Below are 21,678 nucleotides of genomic sequence, written 5' to 3' on the forward strand. Positions count from 1 at the left end.
GGCCCTTCCTCTGCTTTTTCCCTGCCAGGGCTGATCCTGGCAGGGGTCCCCTGGGTGCACAGCGGGGGCCGAGCCCCTTGGGTCCCCGCCTGCCTCCTGTGGGACCTGAACCCTGCTGTTATGGGAGCATTAATTATCACTGCCTCCTCATTAACTACAGGAGAGATGTGGGTGAGGTGCAATTGCGCTGAGGACCCTCTTGGGCTGGGAGGGTGCTGGGTGCTTGGCTGAGCCCTGCCCTTCGGGACCCCAGGGGAGCCCAGGGGCTGCGCTGTCACCTCGTGGAGGAGGTGGTTGTGGTTGTTCTGTGTGAGTCCTATCACCTCACCCAAGGGCGTCTGACCTCGCGGGGTCAACCCACTGAACAGGGGTGTTATAGCTAAAACAGGGTATGCTTTGCTAGTTTAGGTTTTAAAGCAGCTATTTAACTTGCTTTAGAATGAGGCTTTGATTGTTTAAGTTTCAAGGTAGCTATTTCGCTTATAGAAGACTCTTTAGTTCCCGATAATGAACGCCTGTTGCCTGTGCCTGGCCAATTAAGCCAGATAAAATATTTTCACAGAAAGGTTCATTGGTCCCTGTCAGAGGCTGCCCAAGGAGGGGGTTGAGTCCCCTTCCCTGAGGGGTTTAAGGGATGGGTGGACGAGGTGCTGAGGGACATGGGTTAGTGATTGTTGGGAATGGTTGGACTCGATGATCCGGTAGGTCTCTTCCAACCTGGTGATTCTATGATTCTCTGATAATAATGACTAGAGCAATGATGAGAGAAAGGAGGACTCGTTAAGACCAGGATAAGAGGAAGAATAATAATAACCTCCAGGGAGGTTATTCTCCCTCTGTACTCGGCACTGGTGAGACCGCTCCTCGAATCCTGTGTTCATTTCTGGGCCCCTCACCACAAGAAGGATGTTGAGGCTCTGGAATGAGTCCAGAGAAGAGCAACAAAGCTGGTGAGGGGGCTGGAGAACAGGCCTTATGAGGAGCGGCTGAGAGGGCTGGGGGTGTTTATCCTGGAGAAGAGGATGCTGAGGGGAGACCTCATTGCTCTCTACACCTACCTGAAAGGAGGTTGTGGAGAGGAGGGAGCTGGCCTCTTCTCCCAAGTGACGGGGGACAGGACGAGAGGGAATGGCCTCAAGCTCCGCCAGGGGAGGTTCAGGCTGGATGTTAGGAAAAAATATTTCATGGAAAGGTTCATTGGTCCCTGGCAGAGGCTGCCCAGGGAGGGGGTTGTGTCACCTTCCCTGGAGGTGTTTAAGGCACGGGTAGACGAGGTGCTGAGGGACATGGTTTAGTGTTTGATGGGAATGGTTGGACTCGATGATCCGGTGGGTCTCTTCCAAACTGGTTATTCTGTGTGATTCTGTGAAGAAGAACCAGCCAGGGCCCGAGGCCACCTTGAGGAGGTGCCCGAGCTCTCTCCAAGCTCACGCAGGCAGGACCGTCGAATTCCCTGTGAAGACAAGACCCCGAGCCTTCCTCCATCAGCCCCCGGCCCCCTCCTCCAGAGAGCAGAGCGCGTGTGCCGGAGGGAGGGAACGTCTGGGAGCGAATTCCGGGCGCTGAACCTAACCGACGCGTCGGCTCCAGGGCGGTGACTGACCGCGCCGGCGTGAGGGGCGGGGATGGGGGGGGGCGGCGAGCGCTGATTGGGCGGCGCGCGCGGGGCGGGAAGGGCGGCGCGCGGCCATTGACTGGGAGGCGGGGCCAGGCGGCGAGGGGCGGGGCGGAGGGGCAGCGGCGATTGGCTGGGAGGCGGGCGGGGGGCGGGGCCGGGCGGGAGTCACTCGGCGATTGGCTGGGAGGAGGGCGGGGGGGCGGGGCCTATCGGCGCGCGGCCATTGGCTGGGAGGCGGGAGGAGGGGGGGGCGCGGCCCATTGGCGTGCGGCCATTGGCGGGGCCGGGCGGCGCGCGGCGATTGGCCTGGGGGGGGGGGGGGGCGCGTGCCCGCGGCGCGAGCGCGCGCCCCTCCCGGAGCGGCGCATGCGCGAGGGACGGAGGGAGGGAGGGAGGGCGGGCGGCGGCACAAGCGGCGATGGCGGCGCGGGGCTGATGGCGGCGGAGGCGGCGCTGCGCTGAGGGAGCGGTCCCGCCCGGACCGCCATGGGCAACGAGGCCAGCCTCGAAGGCGGCGGCGGCGGCGACGACGGGCAAGTACCGCCCGCTGCCGCCGCCGCTGCCGCAGCGGCCGGGGCCCCGCCGCCCGCCGCCACCGCCGCCGCCAAGCCGCCTTCAGCACCGGGCGGCGGTGGACAGCTCCCCGGCAGCGCCGCGCGCGCGGCCGCCAGGTCAGAGCGGGGTGAGGGGGTGGAGAGGGGTGGGGGGGGGGCTGGGAAAGGGGTGAGGGTGTGGGATAGGGGGGCTGGAAAGGGGTGAGGATCTGAGATGGGGGGCTGGGAAAGGGGTGAGGGTCTCAGGGGGACTGGGAAAGGGGTGAGGGGGTGAGATGGGGGGGCTGGATAAGGGGTGAGGGTCTGAGGGGGGCTGGAAAGGGGTGAGGGTCTGAGATGGGGGGGCTGGATAAGGGGTGAGGGTCTGAGATAGGGGGGCTGGAAAGGGGTGAGGGTCTCAGGGGGGCTGGATAAGGGGTGAGGGTGTGAGATAGGGGGGCTGGAAAGGGGTGAGAGGGGGTGGAAAAGGGTGAGGGTCTGAGATAGGGGGGCTGGGAAAGGGGTGAGGGTCTCAGAGGGGCTGGAAAGGGGTGAGGGTCTGAGATGGGGGCCTGGAAAGGGGTGAGGGTCTGAGATGGGGAGTGCAGGGCCGGGACAGGGGCTGTGGGGCTGAGATAGGGGGTGCTGGAAAAGGGGGTGCCGGGGGTGCAGGGTTTCGAGGGGCCTAGGGTGGTGGGGGGCATGGTGTCCAGACAGGAGATGCAGGGCTGGGGCAGGGGCTGTGGGGTTGCAGGGGTTTGGGGGGTGCACACGCAGTTTTGGGGCTGGGGGCGTGGGGTGGGGGGCAGGGGGTGCAGGGCTGAGACAGGGCATGCGGGAGCTGGGGGGGGGATTGCAGGGTGGTGGTGGGTTTAAGAGGTGCAGGGGGGTGGGGGGGTGCAGGGGGTGCCAGGCAGAGGCAGGGGCTGTGGGGGTGCAGGAGCTGGGGGGCTGAGGGAGGGGGTGCGGGAGCTGCAACATGATGGGGGGTGCAGGATCAGGGCAAGGGGTGCAGGGTGGTAGGTGGGTGCCAGGTAGCAGCATGGGGTGCAGGCAGAGGTGGGGTTTGGGGTTTTCAGGTGCGGGGTGCAGTTTAGGGGGTGCAGAGTAGGGGGCGAGCGGAGGGGAGGCAGCTCTGGGTGTGGGTTTGGGGGGCTCGTGCAGGGAAACGCGGGCGGTGGGTGAGAGCGGGGCACGCAGGGGGTACGGAGCGATGGGAGAAGAGGGTTCCAACCAACAGGAGCGTAGGGAGCACAGGTTGTCGAGCTGGGGCTTGGAGGAGCTGGAGGCTCCCTGCTGGAGGAGCGAGCAGCTTGGGGACACCCATGGGTGCTGCAGGAAGGTGGGGTGCGCTTTGAGGCTGGAGAGGGACGGTGAGCCTGCAGCGTGGGGTACAGCATTTTGGGGGCAGGAGAAAGGTGGGTGCTGCCTGCTGGGTGGGGATTCAGCAGTGAGGGCTGGGGGAGCGGGGTTAGGAGGAGAGGGGGGGTGCAGTTTGGGGCTGGGAAGCCCGGGCCACGTGCAGGGGTGGCAGGAGCGGGAGGACGGGGTGTTCTGGATGAGGATGGGGCACCAAGCGGCGCCCGGGGCGTGGAAGAGATGTTGGGGTGCAGCCTGGAGGAGAGGGAGGCACAGAAGAGGGCGACCCGGGCTCTGGGTTTGCAGGGCTGTGATAAATGGTGGGTGGCAATGCTGAAAGCCGGGGAGCAGGTTGGGGGGTCTGGCTGGGGTGGAGGGACACTGCCTAGCAGCGTGCGAGCGCCCCAAACACCAACACCCCAACCGGAGCCGCCGAACGGGAGAGGTGGTTATGTAACAGGAGAGAGACGTGCAGCCCTGCCAGGAGTCATCGGTGCAAAACCTCGCGGGGAACTGCGCCGAGCCGCTCGCCCTCCACGAGGAAGAGCCAGCGCAGAGGGAGATGCTTCGGGAGTGAGCGTGGGGTTGGAGATGTTCCTTTAAAAACAGAGCCAATCCTAAAATACCGTCCCGTGTCAAAAAACGAATGCGAGGAGCAGAAAGTTGCACGGTGGGATGCGGGGGCTTGTGGGGCAGTTCTCCGGTGGCGTTCCGGGCTCTCCGCCTCACCCCCGTGTAGCCACAAGCTCCACGCGTGTTGCCAGTTGCGTTGTTATTTCGAAGGTGGCAAACGCAAGCGAGAGCCCAAAGGGGAGGCTGTGGTCTCCGTGATGGTGCTTTCCTCTCGCTCCCAACCCACCGGCTGCAATCGTGCTGGCAGGCTGTGTGTCATCATCCGGCTGGGATTCAGGGACCCTCCAGGGTGGCTGGGCTGCCAGCAGGCTTCGCTTTGTACGATCTCCGTCAGCTTTCACACAGGGAGTGTGAAAATCTACCCTGGAGCGCAATCGTGCCCGTTTTCCTTTGTGTTTTTCCAGTTTTCCCCTGTTACAGAGTCACCGACCCTTCTGCTTCAGACTCTGCCTGAGAGAAGGTGCTCGTAGGCTGCTCGTAAGGGTTTACCGTCCAATGCCCCCATGGCTGTTGAGGCCGGCGTAACGGGATCAGCCGTGCGGATCCGCCGTCTCTGCTCTGCTGAGGCTCCCCCGTTGCTGCCCGGGGTCCGTGTTTGCTGCCGGGGGGATCTCAGGGGCTTCGGGGGTCCCGGGGCCGGTGGGGCGGAGGAGCGTGGTCCCACAGCGCTGCCCGTCCTCGCTCCTCTGCTGCCGGCGCTGCCGCTTGGCGTTGCTGGCCAAGCCCAAGCCCTCGCACACCCAGCTGCTGCTGCTGCCCCTCCTGGGGAGCTGCTGCCAGGGAGCTGCCCTCCCTTGCAATTAATTAATGCAATTAACGAGGTGGGCGTGTGGGGCTCTGTGAGCTGGCGGCGAGGGCTGCAGCGGAGCGGCGGTGGGATTGGGGAGATGCTCATCCCTACCAGTGTTTAAAAGCCAAGTGTGGGAGGGGTGTAGGGAGCCGAGAATAATGTTTTGGGATTTTAATTTGAGGCAACGAAGTGGAAATGAAGGAAAAAAAAAAAAAACAACCTGCAAGAAGAAAGTCATCGCTGTGTGATGCAGGAGTGGGCACAGAAGAGAGACCAGATGTTGTAAGAGGTTTAGCAAAGCACGGCTCGTGCTGGCTGTGCAGCGGGTGTGCGGTGCACAAGCACCACTCCAGAAATCCTGAGTATCGAGGCAAGAGAAAGGGAATTGCTGTCAGCCTTTGGGCAGTTATTATTTTTCTCTGAATTAAGTAACCTAGATCCACACTGAAGTCAATGAAAACCGTAGCAGTGTTGCTGGTCTGTGTAGCTGTTTCCCAGCTTGCTCTGTGCTACCAGGTGTTCAGGCTGTTTCCCTTGGACACACGTACACGGATTTGGGGTCTTGTGTTTAAAACCATAATAATTGTGTTTGATAAGCTGTGTGTTCACTATGGAGAGACTTCAGAGGGTAGAAAGTGTCTTGTAAAAGTAGCGTCTTCTCCCCAGTTTGCAACATCTACGGGTAATTTCTACCCTCGACGTCCTGCTCGTGTGCTTCGGGTGAGGAGCCGGGCGCTGCCGGCGGGTGCAGCTCTGGAAGAGGCAAACGCAGGGCTTGCAGCCGGGGAGATGTTCTCAGCGCGGAGGAGAAGGCGTTGCCCTCGTGCAGGGCACCTGGCAGGGTTGGGCTGGTACTCGGGCGAGGTTGGGTCAGAGGAGGGAGGGAAAGGTTGCTGCCAGCCTGCCCACACAAATGGAGCGTCTGCTGCATGAAGGGGGATGAAAAGATGGAGCGTTATTAGCCCATAGGATCAAAGGAACACAAATTGGTTGCGGATGCATTCAGACTGGAAACTTTCCAGCTGCCTGGTGGTGGAGTCCTGGACGGCTCCTCCAAAGAGACCCCCAGGCAGAAAGGACGAGCTCGTTTGATGGTTCGGCTCAGTGGGTTGGTAGAGAGGGATTGGATGGCGGAGCAGCCGTGATCCTGAGTTCAGAGTCATAGCTTGGAGCGCAGCGCTTTAGGTGGCTGCTTTTCCTGGTGTCCTGAAGAGAGACTTTATTGCTGCTTCTTGGCGTATTTGTCAGTGCCTGATTTATGCCCCGTTCATTCAGGGTTTCGGTCTGTCTGCTGCTCAGCAGTGGAGCTCGTAAAAGGCTGGGTTTGATGCCTGGGTGCATGAGCAAAGGCTGAGGACGGGAGAGAGGAACAAGGTCGTTCGCCTGGGAAGCGTTGAGGACTGGCCGCAAATACTAGGTCTGGTGGTGGGAGCTGCGGTGCTTTTAGCATCGCTCCTTCAGAGCCCGTGAAGTGCGTGTTGCAAACAGCAAGGTCGGGAGGAAGCTTTCTGCCACGGCACGACAGCAGAGACCACCGGAGTCTTGGCTTTCCATGATAAAGAAGCTGCGTTACTGAATACTCCGGTATTTAGAATCATAGAATGGTTTGGGTTGGAAGGGACCTCAGAGCCCATCCAGTTCCACCCCTACCACGGGCAGGGACACCTCCCACTGGATCAGGGGCTCCAAGCTCCATCTAACCCAGCCTTGAACCCCTCCAGGGATGGAGCATTTCTCAAGTTTCGAGGCAGACTTGCTGCAGGTTGAAGGTCTTGAAGTGACCAGGAAGGGAAATTTCCTAGACTGAGTGGTGACACCTCCTGTGAGGGCTCCGAGCGCTCCCCGGAGCCTTCGCTTGGCTTGGAACGGCAAGTCAGGCGTTGGCCCTGTTTGCCCTATTAGCATTGACTTGTTTGGCTGGCAGAGCCTGAAGTAAAAAGTCTGGTGATAGGAAAGAGCATTGTAGAAACGGGACTGCAAGCAGCCCCGTCCAAATGAGTGAAAACAGCTCAGTTTGGGAAAAAGTGCCAGCGTGGCTCCAATGCTCCATTCTGCCCCTTTGACAGCTCACTGGCACTCGCTGGGCACTGATTTTCTTGCCATAAGCAGCACAGCAATAAATATATCCATGAAAGTAATTTATAAACCATCCATTTTGCCCATTTCTTCTCAATGGGCACTTTCCACCAGCCTGCAGAGAGGATGCTCGTGCCCATGTGGCTCTGCCAGCCACAAACCAAGGCTGCGCGGTGGAAAGCCAGGCTGGGGACGGGGCTGGCGCTTGTCTGAGAGCCAGGGCTGGGTTTGTTCCCAGGCGCTGCTGTCGCCAAAGAGCCTGAGCCCGTAGCAGGACCAGGCAGAGACTGTGCTGCCAGAGGCATTGCTGGAAAACCTTCTCCTCGAGTGCTGAAGTCGGTTTTTCCTGCATGTTGGCTGCGGTGCTCTGGCAAAGCCGGCCACGCATCCGCGCTCAGCGAGGGTTCGTTTGGTCGGAGGGTCAGGAGGGAGCTGAGCCTGGGTTGAAGTGATGAGCAGGGAAACAGCTTCGCAATGTTTCACGCTCAGAAAACTTCTGTGAGCAAGAGAAAAGGTAGAAGAAAGAGTGCAAAGTGGCTTACGTGACTGATCGAGTCAAAATATTTGCTGTGTTAAATATCCCACCAAGGTGCTGTTCGTCTCCCTCTTGTGTGATGGGCAGGTGGTGTCAGCTGCAACGCGTCTTCCCTTTAGCGAGCAGCGTTTTATGTTCCTCTGAAAGCTCTGACAGCAGCCGTTGGGCCGCTGAATTTACATGGCACAATTCTGGGTGCTTCCGTAGCTCCTGAACCTCTTCTGTGAACGTGCTCATCAATATTCAGAATGTTTGGCATCAAGTATTAATGCCTTTATTTCCAAAACAAATACACAGATTTGAAATCCGCTTCCCAGGTTGAGGTTTCTCGACGCTGAAACCAGGCTGGATGTTGTGCTGAAGGCACAGCCTCCTTACCCCGTCGCTTCTGCTGCGCGAGGGGCTCTGGGATGGGCCACTGCCATTTGCTTCTGCTCAGGAGGAGCCACAGAACCATGGAATAGGTTGGAAGGGACCTCCAAGCCCATCCAGTCCCACCCACTGCCATTGGCAGGGACACCTCCCACTGGATCAGGGGCTCCAAGCCCCATCCAGCCTGGCCTGGAACATCTTCAGGGATGGGGCAGCCACCCCTGCTCTGGGCAACCTGGGCCAGGATCTCCCCACCCCTGCAGGAAAACATTTCATCCTAAGATCTCATCTCAATCTCCCCTCTTTGAGCTTCAAACTGTTCCCCTTGTCCTATTCCTGCACTCCCTGATCAAGAGCCCCTCCCTAGCTTTCCTGGAGCCTGTTTCCACACTGGAAACTGCTCTAAGGTCTCCCTGGAAAGATAGGGAACAATTTGGAAGGGTTGAGATTGAGGTTGTCGCTGTTGAGCCATTGCTGTGATTTCAAACGTCTGTTTGAGTGACAGGTTTGTTATTCTTTGCATCAATCCATGGGCGTGACTGTTCTTCTGAACAGGTATTTTTGGTCTTCTTTCGTGCCTGGAGATGCTGAGCTTCGGCGTGACCCCAGAGTGCTGCCGTGCAGCCTGTCAGTCGTCGCCAGGCATGCTGGACTGCTTCTCATGTCACTGATGCTGAGAAGTTTTTATAAATACAGTGAGCTGGCTCCTTGCTGAGAACGCCCAGCACCTCCAACGAGCTGGTGAGGAGCCTACAAGAGGGAGCAGCATCACTGCATCCCATTAACGCTGGGCTGCGCTCTACAGTGAGGCTGGAAGGCATGTTCCTCACGAGCTCCTCACCGTGCTCTGCTCATGTTTAATATCAAAGATGCCTTAACTACTCTGGTGGTGGCACCTCCCTGCCTTCTGGCCTCTTTATAGCGACCTAGCGTGTGTTTGATATCAAAGGTAGAGCCCAGCCCCATCGACAGACGGGGGGCAGTGGGTTGGTGGGGCAGGAGACAGCAGCTCCCTGCCCGTGCTGAGCTCGGAGGCAGAGGAACATCACCCACCAAGTCAAGAAAAGCCATGTCTGACTGCAGTTTTAATTGTGTTTTGTTTTCCTCTTCTTATTTAAAGCGCGATGGTTTGGCTTGAGATGAGGAGTGATGGAGTGACATCCCAGCTGACTCCTGGCACTGGCTGGTAGAGGTCGTTACAGTGGCCAACGAGGGCGAAACAAAATCTGGAGTTTAGTGGGGCAACCTGGCCAAATGGCAATGAAATGCGTGTGAGCAGTGAGCATCAGTGAGTGCGGAAGCCATCTACCAGAGGGTGCGGTGGGACATGTGATCACACAAGGCTTAGATAAAAGCCTCACCTCCTAAAATATACAGTCTCCCTCAGCCCAAAACGATGGTTTCCGCGCTGTGCAGCACATTAGCTGTTTGTACTGGTTTTATTCTCCGTGAAGCTGTGATTAAGTAGCTTGGTGCATTCTCTTTTGTCAAAAATGATTTAGTTGTGTTTCTAGGTCATTGTCTGTAGAAGAAAAATGTGTGTAGATTTAATGCGGTAAAGCGTATGAGGCGTCTTCTAAGAGGAGCTACCACCAAAAAAAGCCCCTCTCCTGCGCAGTTTGTCCCCAGACCTTTCTCCTGTCCAGTCCTTCTTGAATAACCATTGCTCGCAGGTCACCTCAGCAGCCTGCCCTTGTCCTTCTCCTGCTGCCTGGTGTTGGGAAGAGCCTTTACACCTTTACCCCAGAGCAACTGAGATGGACGTCTCCACTCGGAGACCGTTCCTGCTTGCTGGTGGTGGGCTCGGTTATCCAAGAGCCAGGTGACTCGACACCATCAGACGTCCCCCAGCCCTGGAGATGCTCAAGACCAAGTCAGATGGGGCTTTGACCAATCTGATCCATCGGGAGGTGTCCCTGTCCATGACAGGGAGTGGAACTGGATGGGCTTTGAGGTCTGTTCCAACTCAAACCATTCTATGATTCTGTGATTGATTTATTTTGGAATGTGGCTTTATTTATGGATTTTGAGCTCAGTCAGGAGACGCTTGGAGTATGTGACCTCTCCTGACGTGGTCTCAGGGTGCTCCTTCTTACAGTGCTCTGTCTTTGGAAGTCATATGTGAGCAGGAGGTCACTGTTAGACGTTCTTTTTCTGTTATTGGATTCAGAGGGGCTCTGCCCCTCTCGTTGGCCTGCGTGAGACCCCACGGGCTCCACCGTGGCTCCCAGAGAAAGAGTCTGCCTGTCCTTCCTCCACCAGTCTAGACGTGAGGCGTATGAAGAGATTGCGCCGTATTTGATGTCTGCAAAAGGATGAAGTTGTGTGTGGGAATTACTTGCAAAGATTGACATGTTGTCGCTGTTAACCACTTTTTCTTTTTTTTTAAACCATGGGAAACAGATTGCAGCCTGGGAAAAACAGTGTGTTTTTTTCCTCTTAAGTCTCCTAAAGAAAACATTTCGGTTGCAGATAGGTGAAGTTCTAAGTTACAAAATAGAAACAGCCATAATTTGGAAATCATAGAATCTTGGAATGGTTTGGGTTGGAAGGGACCTCCAAGCCCATCCAGTCCCACCCCTGCCATGGGCAGGGACACCTCCCACTGGATCAGGGGCTCCAAGCCCCATCCAACCTGGCCTTGAACCCCTCCAGGGATGGGGCAGTCACCACTTCCCTAAGGGACTTGGTAATTTGCCTTCCTCTTGTGGAAAAACAAGTCGGGTGATGGTACGAAGCTCATGAAAGGTTTTTGGGGAATGCAGGGCTGAGCTGAGCTGCATCGTGTTCCACGTTGGCTCTGAGCTGTACTTTTTCCTTTGATGAAACATGAAATTACTTCTAATATATTTTGTTCCAATCCCAGTTACATAAACTATTATTTGATTGTGCAGTTGGACTGAAAAACTGTAGGAGGTCTCACATTTAGGATTTCGCTGCCTCTTTCTCATTAAGCCTGCACACTGATTTTTTTAAATGCCCCTATTAATCTTCTTAGGGAGACAAATTGTTTGGTTGGGTTTTTTCTTTCTTGTTCATTTTTATTTTTTTAAACACTAACCTCCCAGTTCGCTGCCAGAGTAAACAGGGATGGTCTGAAGCCTTTCCAGGTTCTCAGCGCTGCGGGTGGGCAGCGCGATGCCACGTGTTACCCTGGTCAAGCTGGGTTTGGTCTGGGACCCATTCCTGTGGTCTTGTAGGACCAGCAATAGGATGGGGCAAACTACCTGTTGCCCTTGAAGCGCGTGGATCATCCCCACGTCTTCTCTGAAGCGCATCAGCTTTGTTGCCTCCTGCCTGCCGATGGTAAGCCACCGTTTTTTGGGTCCACTGCCCTTGTGGACCTTCTCTGCTCTCCTCTAGACCTCCCTCTGCTAGGAATGGTTCTGAGGAGGGTGGGGAAACCACTGCCAGGCTGCTCCTGAAGCGCATTTGTGGGCTGCGTCTCCTCTGATACGAACCTGTGAGATGTCTGCCACAGATAGTGTCGGAGCACATTGTGTCTGGGCCAGGCAGCATCCGTAGCTTTCCTAAATACTCCCGACACCTTTGTACGTGAGGAGGCGATGCTGGGTTCTGCGTTGCTGTGAACCAGCCCGTGCTGCTCAGCATCTGCCCCGACCGGCCCGTTGTATTTAGGGCAGCTTTGTAGCCCCAAAGAGAGGAAATTTCCAAGCCTTCTCCTTCTCCCCTCTATCTGCAGGTTGGCGTGGATGTTTTGCTTGGAGAGTTCGCAAGGGAAGATGAGTTTTTTCTTTTTATATGGAGTGGAGAACTTTGAATCGGATGGTCCTGCAAGGGCCCTCCTCCTGCTGGGTGAGAACACACCATGGAGGGCTCAGCAGCAGAGGGAATATATGTCCCTTGCACCTTCCAGGGTGCTGATTTTCAGAGCAGGACAAGCCCATTGACCACTTATTAGAGTAGGTTTTGACTGGTTGTGCTGCACTTACAGAATCGTGGGATGGTTTGGGTTGGAAGGGACCTCCAAGCCCATCCAGTCCCACCCCTGCCATGGGCAGGGACACCTCCCACTGGATCAGGGGCTCCAAGCCCCATCCAGCCTGACCTTGAACCCCTCCAGGGATGGGGCAGCCACCCCTGCTCTGGGCAGCCTGGGCCAGGGTCTCCTCACCATCACAGGAGAACATTTCTCCCTAAGATCTCATCTCAATCTCCCCTCTTTCAGCTTCAAACCGTTCCCTTTGTCCTATCCCTGCACCCCCTGATCAAGAGCCCCTCCCCAGCTCTCCTGCAGGCAGAGCCTCAGCTCTTGGTTGAGTGGAGGGGATGGTCCGTGGTGCCGTGTTATGTGCCACTGATTACCTTAACGTGGCAAAAGTCAGTTGTCTGGACAGTATCGCTCTGAGAGAAAATTGTGATGAAGTTATCTCCTTAGGCGTCCCTTCTGTACTTTATCTGCCCTTCTCGCCTTGAAGTCTCTCCTAGCTGCGCGGGTTCACGGGTCAGGACACCATTCCTGGTAGCTGTACAATTCGTTTCATCCAACCCATGCTGATAATCACCAATTTAATTTGATTTATCGTTAACTAAAAATACAGCCCCAAACAGTCTGAATTGGCAAATTACCATGTCTGTCTTTTCCTTTGCAGCTTGCAAACACAGTTAGCCGGCTGATTTGGGCACTAATACAACGTCTTCTGTCCATCACCTGATCTAACATCATGTCTTACCTGCTCCCGTTTCTGCCAAGTTCAGCCTCGCCGTGGAACCGCGAGGACAGACACGTCAAAAATGCAGATGCTTCCATCTTTGGGGACAAATGTTCTGGTCTGAGCTATGTGTGGCAGGGAAATGTATGCAGGGACAAAGCGCCTCAAAGAACTGCAGGCGCTGGCAAAGCGTTTTCCTTTGATCCTGTAAAGAATTTGGCAGGGGAATTTCAGGCTCTCCTTTTTCAAAAGCAAATTTAAACTGAACAGCTTGAAATATTGACGTTGATGGCGCCTCTGACTGCCGGTGATGTAGTATTCTTTGGGTTCGCTTTCTCTTACCTGTTGTGAATAGCAAGTTTTACACAGGAAAATGTTGGTTAATTGTGAGTTCGGCTTGTTGTTGGCATCTAAGCTTCCAACTCAAATCTCTGAAAACTAGACAATGGAAATCTAAGGAACACAACCGACTGTCTTGACCCCATCCTGTGCCAGGCGGTTGGCTGGCAGCCCCAGGGCAGTGTCCCCAACAGGCTCTTGCAACCATGGGCTTGTCTCCAATAACACAATTTACTGGACCGCGTGCGCTGGTGTGGAGAATGTCAGGGATGGAGAAGTTTCTGCAGCTGAGAAGTGTTTCTAACAAGCACAATATAGCTTTTTTGTTAAATGGTATCTGGCTGCGTTGGGCACAAAGCTCTAGTCCTTGGAGGAAAGTGTGGGCTCATCAGTTTTACCAGGTACTCCTCTACATGCTTGGAGCTCCCTGCTCAGAGCAGGGGTGGCTGCCCCATCCCTGGAGGGGTTCAGGGCCAGGTTGGATGGGGCTTGGAGCCCCTGATCCAGTGGGAGGTGTCCCTGCCCATGGCAGGGGTGGGACTGGATGGGCTTGGAGGTCCCTTCCAACCAAAGCCATTCCATGATTCTGTGATGACGTGAGTTGATCACCGTTTCCTCAGTGCCTGCCTAAATGATCTTCTCTTGAATGCTCTTCCATTTAGGTGCCAGCTCTCCCAGTAGCCTGAGGCAGCAACAAAAATAATTAAGGACCGCAATGGCTTGGGGAGGAGTTAGAGGGACAATTATGAGACAGCCAAAATGCTGTGAGGCATGAAGATGCAATTGCAGGATGAATAAAAATGCTGCAACTTTTCACAGCCACACAAAAATTAGGTCTCGTGTTTCGTTTGCCTGGGCTCAAATAAATCGGGGTGCAAAGCCGGAATTTTTCCGTTGCTGCTCACCGCAGCCCCTGGGAGCCGTTTGTCTCCACAGCCTGGTGCTCTGATTTCCTCTCCTGCTGCTTTAACTGGGTTTTTCTTTCCTTCTTCTAAAAATACGAGCTGGTTTCTTTCTGGTATGTCATTACCGCCTCTTTTCTAACAGCACTTCTCTTTCTGATGGATCTTCCTATTTTTTGTGCCTGGAATGAGTGTTGCTCCTCGTTTCAGGCTGCGTTCGGTTGGCTCAAGCTGTCACGGAGATGGATAATGATACAGTTTTTTGCATCAGCTTTTAATTTAGGAGTGCGGGTGGAACTCATCCAACACAAGCGCCCTGTAGTTTTCCCAGGTTCTTAATGGCCAAATACCCATTGCTTGGTGCTGGAGGTTTGGTAGAAGCGCGGGGACCTGGGGGTGGTGTGGACGCTCTGGTGGAGCCAGACCCCATTTTAACCACCGGGAGCAAACGGCTCTCAGCGTTAGAGCCCTTCCCACCAAGGGCCAACGGCCGTGGAAATCCCTGCAGCTCCTGGGCTGAATCAAGCCTGAAACTCAAAAGGGAGCCTGGCAAAACCCAACCTCGTGCCACTCTCGGAGGGGGGAAAAAGCCAGAAGTGAGTCAAGGGAACGAGCTGCCTCTTCTCTCTGTGAATTGCTTTGCAGAACGCATTGTTCCCAAAATAACTTAATTGTCCATTTCTGTGTAGCTCGTTCTATATTTGCTGATGAGCAGAACATTGACATTTTCTGAGAGCTGTCCAAACTGGCTTGAGGAACCTTCCTGGAGCAGCCCGGTCTCGTTTAGAGCCCATCGCTGTGCGTGGCCGTGGTTGTCTTGTCTTCTGTCCATCACTCTGCGTTTCTTGACCTTGGATTCCACCTGCCGTGATGTTTTGAGGCGTCGGTTCCAGGAGAGCTTTGTAAAGCTCCTTGTGTCCGGTTTTAGCGTTGACTGCTCTGCACAGATCTCTGCGGCTCAGCAACCTTGTCCGTTCATCATTGCCCTCCTTCCCAGGCCGGTTACGGATACATCCCCTTGATCCCAGGGTCCTGCAGTTCGTCTCTTCTTTTCCAGCCTTGCATCCCCTAAATATTCCTGTTGCCTTTCAGTCTTCTTTCAATTTTACGGATTCTTTGGCCCAATTTACAAGTTATTCCTTAAGGATTTTGTTTCAAGTGCTTTATTAGGTTTTAAAATCTAATTTTCAAAAAATTAGGTGGTTTTTTTTGTTTGTTGTTTTTTTTCCTCATCTAGATATAATTTTTTACTTTTTGAAGGGTTTCTTTTTATTCCTGTAGCCTGACTTGCTCCACTCTTTAATTATTATTTAATAATTACTTCTTTGACAATGCACCTTTTACCTGAGGTGCCGTGGAAGCTCCCCTGCCTTACCCATCCACCTGCTGCTTTTCATTTCTTTTTGACAAACTTTTTCACTTTTTCTGAATGGTTTTGATTTCTGTTAAATCTGAAAATTTGGATTTGTGTGTTTTTTCCCAGTCCTGCAGACGGATCGAGGCTGGGTGGTTACGGTCACCGTTGCTGCGGGTTTCTGTTGCTGGCAGCTCGGAGCAGGCGCGGTGCGTGGCGCAGGGCTAAGCCGGTTGCTTTCTTCCCTGTTGCTTTAGGCAGGAGTTAACAACGCAAACAAGGAACTGTGTTGCTGCCAATTAAAATCTGAGAGGCTCTCAAGGGGGAGTTTATAATCACAGATTTACAAGATAAGCTTCCATGAGCCGTGTGCCATAAAAACTCCTCACCTTGGTGCCGCGGTTTCTCTTTTGGCTCAGCCAGCGTGTCTTGAGGGCAGCACCGGGGCTCGTGCTGGTGGCTTTTACTGGGGAAAACGCTTCAGTTAAACCTGACTGGGGCAATTGGCTCTTTTACTGCTTAATTACTGGAGCAGGTTTACGGGATGGATTGGCTGGAGGCAGAGGGGAGCGGTTGCTGCTTGGCCGGCGTACTCTGCCCATCGTGCTCAGCCCTCGTGGTGTCCCCAGCAGTCAAGATTGTCACAGAACCATGAGATCATTGATGCTGCCATCCACAAGACCCCCAGCTCTGTGGATGTTTTCGCATGGCTACAGGGCACGAGCTGAAACCAGAGGCCCTCCACATCAGGCTCTCCCTTATCTTTTTATTTACTAAGAGATTGCACGTCCTATTTTCTAGCCTGACTTGCAGCTAATATCTGATGTTATCCCACGCAGCTTCCACACCAACCCACAAGCATTAGGAATTGTGTCTTTTTGAGTCAAATCCTGTGCCGTTCTGACCTAGAGTGCAAGTCTCTGTTTGCTCAGCTACCTCTTTTTCCCTAAATAGGTTATATTCAGTGATTCTTAAAATCAGTCATGTGGATGTTCGCATCGGGTTGCTGTCGAACCAACTAGGTCAAATCTCTGCTCGTAGCTGAGAAGCGCTAATTCTTGTTCATTGTCCCAGCCTCCTCCTTTTGGGTGTGAGCATCTACACATCTTCTCTCTTTCCATGCTCTATCCTGGTTTGTTTGCTTTCCCCCCACTCCCTTGGTTTTATTGCAGGGAAGTGGGTTGTTGTCCCCCTTTTTCTACTAATAGAAAAGACAGGTAGCGCAGGAAGGACATGGAGCTGTTGGAGCGAGTCCAGAGGAGGCCACGGAGATGATCCGAGGGCTGGAGGACCTCCTGCATGAGGACAGGCTGGGAGAGTTGGGGTTGTTCAGCCTGGAGAGGAGAAGGCTGTGGCGAGACCTTAGAGCAGCTTCCAGTATGGAAAGGGGCTCCAGGAAAGCTGGGGAGGGGCTCTGGATCAGGGAGTGCAGGGACAGGATGAGGGGAATGTTTTGAGCTGGAAGAGGGGAGATTGAGATGAGATCTCAGGAAGAAATGTTCTCTCTTGGGATGCTGGCTCCAAGCTTGGCTCTCGTCTGTAAAATGTAGTGGCCCCAGTGAACCTATTCGAGTTAAATCAGAGCGATTCCCTTCTCCAGGCTCCGCCTTCACCTAGGAGTTCCCAAAGAAGAAAGCTGTTCCAATTTAGTGGCACGGAAGTCTAAACCACTACTCTGTCATTGTTTTGCTTTCATCTCTCCTAAAGCTTCTGACACCTTTTCTCTGGTACCGCTGTGGCATCCGAAGGGAGGTTTAGGACAAGGAGGTGTTTTCTGAAGTTAAATATTAACCACCAAGCAGTCTAACATTTGTTTTGGCTGTAAGTAGGATTTTGTTGTTAAAGCCTTCCCAATTCCTGCTATTTCAATGAAAAAAGATGACATTTTTTACAGAGGGGAAAAAAAAAGAGGCTGAAGAAATCTGAGGTGCTTGTGACATCGTACACCGCTGAGCTCGATGTTGTGCAGGATTGTTTTGACCCTTGCTTTTCATTATGCTGCTCGTGCTTTTGATCTTCTTGGTGAGCTGTTCCCTCACAGCCCTCTCCATCTCCTCCCAGCCTGCCAGGACATTGGCACCAGCCCTAAATAGAAAGGCTGGTTTCATCTCCGTGCTTGTTCTCAAGCGGAACAAGGGAAGTTCTGTGCCTTTTTAATCAGAAGTATCTAGCAGAGAAGCAGACCTGGGTACAGATGAATCTCTTGGGGTGATTTTTGGCTGCATGGCAAGCAACCTTGCAGTTTAATCTCCTCTCCTGCACGGACCTGAGGGTTAATTTTTCTGGGTGAGATGCTTCTTTCACAGTGTAGGCAAGGGAACAGAGATAGAACAGATACGCTGCAGAGTTGGGAGTGAAACTCCAGCTTCTGACGTTGCAGGCCCAGGAGCACCCACACACTTCATAGAATCATGGAATAATTTGGGTTGAAAGGGACCTCCAAGCCCATCTAGCTCCCACCCCTGCCGTGGGCAGGGACACCTCCCACAGGATCAGGGGCTCCAAGCCCCATCCAGCCTGGCCTTGAACCCCTCCAGGGATGGGGCAGCCACCCCTGCTCTGGGCAACCTGGGCCAGGGCCTCCCCAGCCTCATAGGAAAACATTTCTTCCCAAGATCTCATCTCAACCTCCCCTCTTCCAGCTTCAAACTGTTCCCCTTGTCCTATCCCTGCAACTCAGTCAAAAAAACCTACAGCTGAAAAGTATTCCCAAAGTGCTATTTTAATATTTATTTTCATCCGACTTCCTATTGCTGTGGCAAGGTGCACTTTGAATTTCATTAGTTTTATGCATTCAAGTTCCCTTCTTAAACCTTTATAAGGTCAAACCCTGCTTGGGTAAATCGACAATTTATTAAATTTGAGCTTCAGAGTGATATTTTTCCTTACACGGCTGTAGATCCAGGTAGCGGGGGTAGCAGGGCTTCTGCCTTTTTGAGAACCCTGTGATGAGCACGTGCACCGGATGATTCTGTTGCTGAAAATCCCTGTAATTACATAAACCTCTTGCGTTGCAGATTTGTCCTCATGCGCTCGTGGTCCGTCAGCAGCACCTTGCAGGGTTCCTGCACTGAAATAATGTGGGAGGTGGGGTGTCTTGGATCTCGCGCCGCACGCTCCAGCTCAAGGACTCAAAACTCTTGCACCAGAAGCCGCTCTGGAGCTCCCTGGGGTGGCAAGGAGCGTGCACTGTGAGGTGCTGGGTGTCCTGCGCCGGCTGGGGGGCTGCTGCCAGGCCAGCAGCGGGTACGACGCCAACCTCAGCATCGCTGCTTCTGGATAGCTGTGGTTTCACAGCAAGGTTTTCATAGTCCTGTCCTGGTGACCTGGTGATCCCAGCTGGGTTTGTGCCCAGCCAAGACTCACATCGCCCAGAACAGGGTTCAGCTGGGGGGCAACCAGCCCACCTAAGCCCCTGTTGGGATGATTACTAAAGCAGAGCTGACGCCTTCTCTCTCAATTCCCCGCTGCTGTGACCCTGGGAATCAGGCCCTTGGTTGCTTCCACCTGTGACTTGCACCAGGCAGCTTGACAGTTGAGAAAGTGTGAGTAGTTCTGCCTCCCAGGGGGGATTTTTTTGCAACAGATAGGGCTCTTTGCGGTCTTTTTGTTTCACAGCAACTCAGAAAAGTGGGTTGTGAGGAGATGGTTTAGCGCGCGTTGGCCGTCTCCCTGCAGAAAGGGCCCCGCAATCTGCAAACTGGAGTCGCTGCTACTTCTTTGAGCCCCGGTTTGTGACGTGCTAGCGGGGAGCCTCAGGCTGGCAGGGGGCTGAGCTGCCCCAGACTCCTCGCTCCCATTTTCTGTGCAACTTTCCCACTGAAGTTCGGCTTGGAACATGCTAAGTAATTCCGTGACATCTCAGCTGCTGGGTTATGCAAGAGAAAGCCGAGGTTGCACCTCGCTTTGTGCCCTTTACGGGGCCAAACCGCGTCCCTGGCTCGCAGCGCGGTTCTGTTGTGCCTCCCCGGCCCAGCCGGGGCATCAGGGGCTGGAAGGTTGACTGGTGTTTATTTGAGCGTACTAAACCTGGCTTATTCTGTGTGTCTTTCATGGTGTTTCAGCGCGCCAAGGAGACCGGAGCAGCTGGATCAGGCGGCGGGCCAGCGGTCGGCCTCTCCCTCCCTCGCACAGACTGCGCCCAGCTCCCAGAGCCCCCGCGAGATGAGGGGCCGCGGGCAGCCCGGCCCGCAGGCGGAGGGGCCGCGGAGGACGCTGCAGGTGGATGCCAGGAGCCAAGGCGCTGGGAGATCGCCTTCGGTGTCGCCGGAGCGGGGCAGCACCCCTACCTCTCCCTACTCGGTCCCGCAGATCGCCCCGCTCCCCAGCAGCACGCTCTGCCCCATCTGCAAGACGACGGAGCTCACCTCCTCGCCCGGGCAGCCCAACTTCAACGCCTGCACCCAGTGTCACAGCAAAGTCTGCAACCAGTGCGGCTTCAACCCCAACCCGCACCTCACCCAGGTAACGTCTCCCCTTCCTCAGGCAGCGGCGTGGGGGTTTGCGAGGAGAGGTTCTTGTTTTCTCCTTTGCTTGTGGCAGCTGCGAAGCCTTGTCCAAGAGCAAGAGCTCTGCTGGCTAATTAGGGCTAATTGTGATAACGTGGGCTATAATGAGATGAGGGAGGTGAATCAGTTAAAGGGAAATGGTCGACCACCAGAGAGGTTTGGTCTCTGGGACTTCAGAGTGCTCGGCTGAGGTGAGGTCTACGTGCACCAAACTGCCCTGGGGTCAGCAGGCTCGGTGGTGGGAGGGGAGCAGAGGGGTTGCTGGTGGCCCCGAGGTGGCAATTGTTTTAGACCCTGACTCATCCCAGGCGATGATGTTTTGGTGGCGGATGAGTTCCAGACAGCGTCGTGCTCGGCAGCAAGAGAGAAGCGTGAAGTCTTGTGTGAGATGATGCCTCAGTGGGGAGCGTTGTGGGATGTGTGAATGGACGTGCTGGGTTCCCGCGGGCGGATGGAGCAGTCGCAGCGAGCTGGGGTGTGGGGCTCCCTGTGCCAACCCAGCAGGGCAGGGCCCTCTGCGCAGGGTGGGCAAGGGACATGGGTGCTTTTGGGGCTGGTAAGAGCCAAACCGTGGGGATTCTGCGCTTGGGCTTGCTAACAGAAGCTTTAAGCCATGCTTTGGAAAGCTGCTGTGCCGTTCCAGAGTGTGAGAAAGCAACGTTTGGACATTGAAGTGCCCTGGGTACCCACGTTTCGTTGTCAGTGGCTGTTTCGGGTATGCGTGCGGTGCTTGCTCCTGACACCAGACGCAGTGGTTCTGAAACACCGTATTTTGAGACAGGCTCCTGCCTTCCAGTCCCTTTTCCTGGCAGAAGGAGAGTTGGTGTAGTTGGTACCCTCGGTACAGGAAGATGTTATAAGCTGGGTGCTGCTTTTGTACCCCTGTAACGAGGTCCTTACGCCTGGAAGGTCAGTACAAGGTCTCAGACCTTAACCAAGGGCCCTGACATGCAAATTCAGGCTCCTGCAAGGGGATGCCATAGGTCCCATCTCTTTCCCTTTTAAATTGATTTGTTAAACGTTTATTTGCAATCTGGTCCTTGCATTGAAAGGTGTCCAACTACTCAGAATGGTGCCGGTGAGCAGCAAGCAAACAAAAATGCACCCACAGCTCAGTCTCTGGTCAGCCTGGACCCATCTCTTCTGCCTTCCCGCAGAGCTTCGCGCAGTGGCCGTGCCCCCTGGCTCTCTCGCAGATACCCACGTTAAAATGTGTGTGTGCACAGAGCTTCTGCCTGGTGTCCCCGGGCCATCTCTTAGCGTCTCCAGGTCTGTGCTTCTGAAATGTGATTGACTGCAGAGTATTTTTAAACATTGACTTGAAAAGATTGGATCTGGGATGAGAAGAGATATGGCGGGTTTTTTTTTGTTAATTCTGAGTTTAATATGCATTTTGACAGCAAGCAACCTTAGGACCTGTAAGTAAGTCGTTGAGGGAGCTGGGGGATGAAAACAGTTGTCCAAGATTGCTGTTGGCAGCCTGTGTGATGGGAGAGAGATGGTGGCTGCTGCCTTGTCGAAGTGTGACTCGCTTTCCTCTGCATAATCGCTTGTGCTGCTGTCCTGGAGTTGCATAGAAAGGATTTGGAAGCAGCCTGGTGGGTTAAAAAGGGACAACGGGAGGCAGCTCGGAGGTTGCTCTCTTTCTTGGTGGTGAGAGCTGGGTTGGAAGGGACCTGCAGAGCTCAGGGTCCAACCTCTGCTCAGAGGTCAGGGAGGGAGCTCCAGCTTTATCCCAAGGATGGAGCTGCCAGTTCCATCTCCTCCACTGCTTAACTGTCCCCGCAGGGCGAAACAGCCCTGTGGTCTGGTCCCTCGAACCCAGCAGGTACTGCAGGGTGGCTGCAGTGTTGCTAACGAGGGGCTTTGTGAGGTTGCATTTCCCATTGCATTTCCTTATGAACATGCAAACAGTTGATGTTTCTCCTTTGTGCTGCAGTAGAGATGGATTTGTAACTTCTCTTGCTGCTTCCAAGGCTTTAAAAT

General features: G+C 54.6%; 1 protein-coding gene across 5 annotated transcripts in view; it reads left to right on the forward strand.

Annotated features, from left to right (window-relative positions):
• The first annotated feature begins 2,033 nt into the window (after nucleotides 1-2,033).
• Nucleotides 2,034-21,678, forward strand: part of BSN (bassoon presynaptic cytomatrix protein) — a 77,701-nt gene continuing 58,056 nt past the window's right edge. For all 5 annotated transcript variants that reach the window (XM_069865585.1, XM_069865587.1, XM_069865590.1 and 2 more), the window contains exons 1-2: nucleotides 2,034-2,289; nucleotides 19,249-19,648. In XM_069865585.1, coding sequence (XP_069721686.1) covers nucleotides 2,105-2,289; nucleotides 19,249-19,648 — 585 coding nt within the window. In that variant the 5' untranslated portion in view covers nucleotides 2,034-2,104. The remainder of the gene's footprint in view (nucleotides 2,290-19,248; nucleotides 19,649-21,678) is intronic.

The sequence above is a fragment of the Phaenicophaeus curvirostris genome, chromosome 11, assembly GCF_032191515.1.
Source record: "Phaenicophaeus curvirostris isolate KB17595 chromosome 11, BPBGC_Pcur_1.0, whole genome shotgun sequence".
NCBI lineage: Eukaryota > Metazoa > Chordata > Aves > Cuculiformes > Cuculidae > Phaenicophaeus > Phaenicophaeus curvirostris.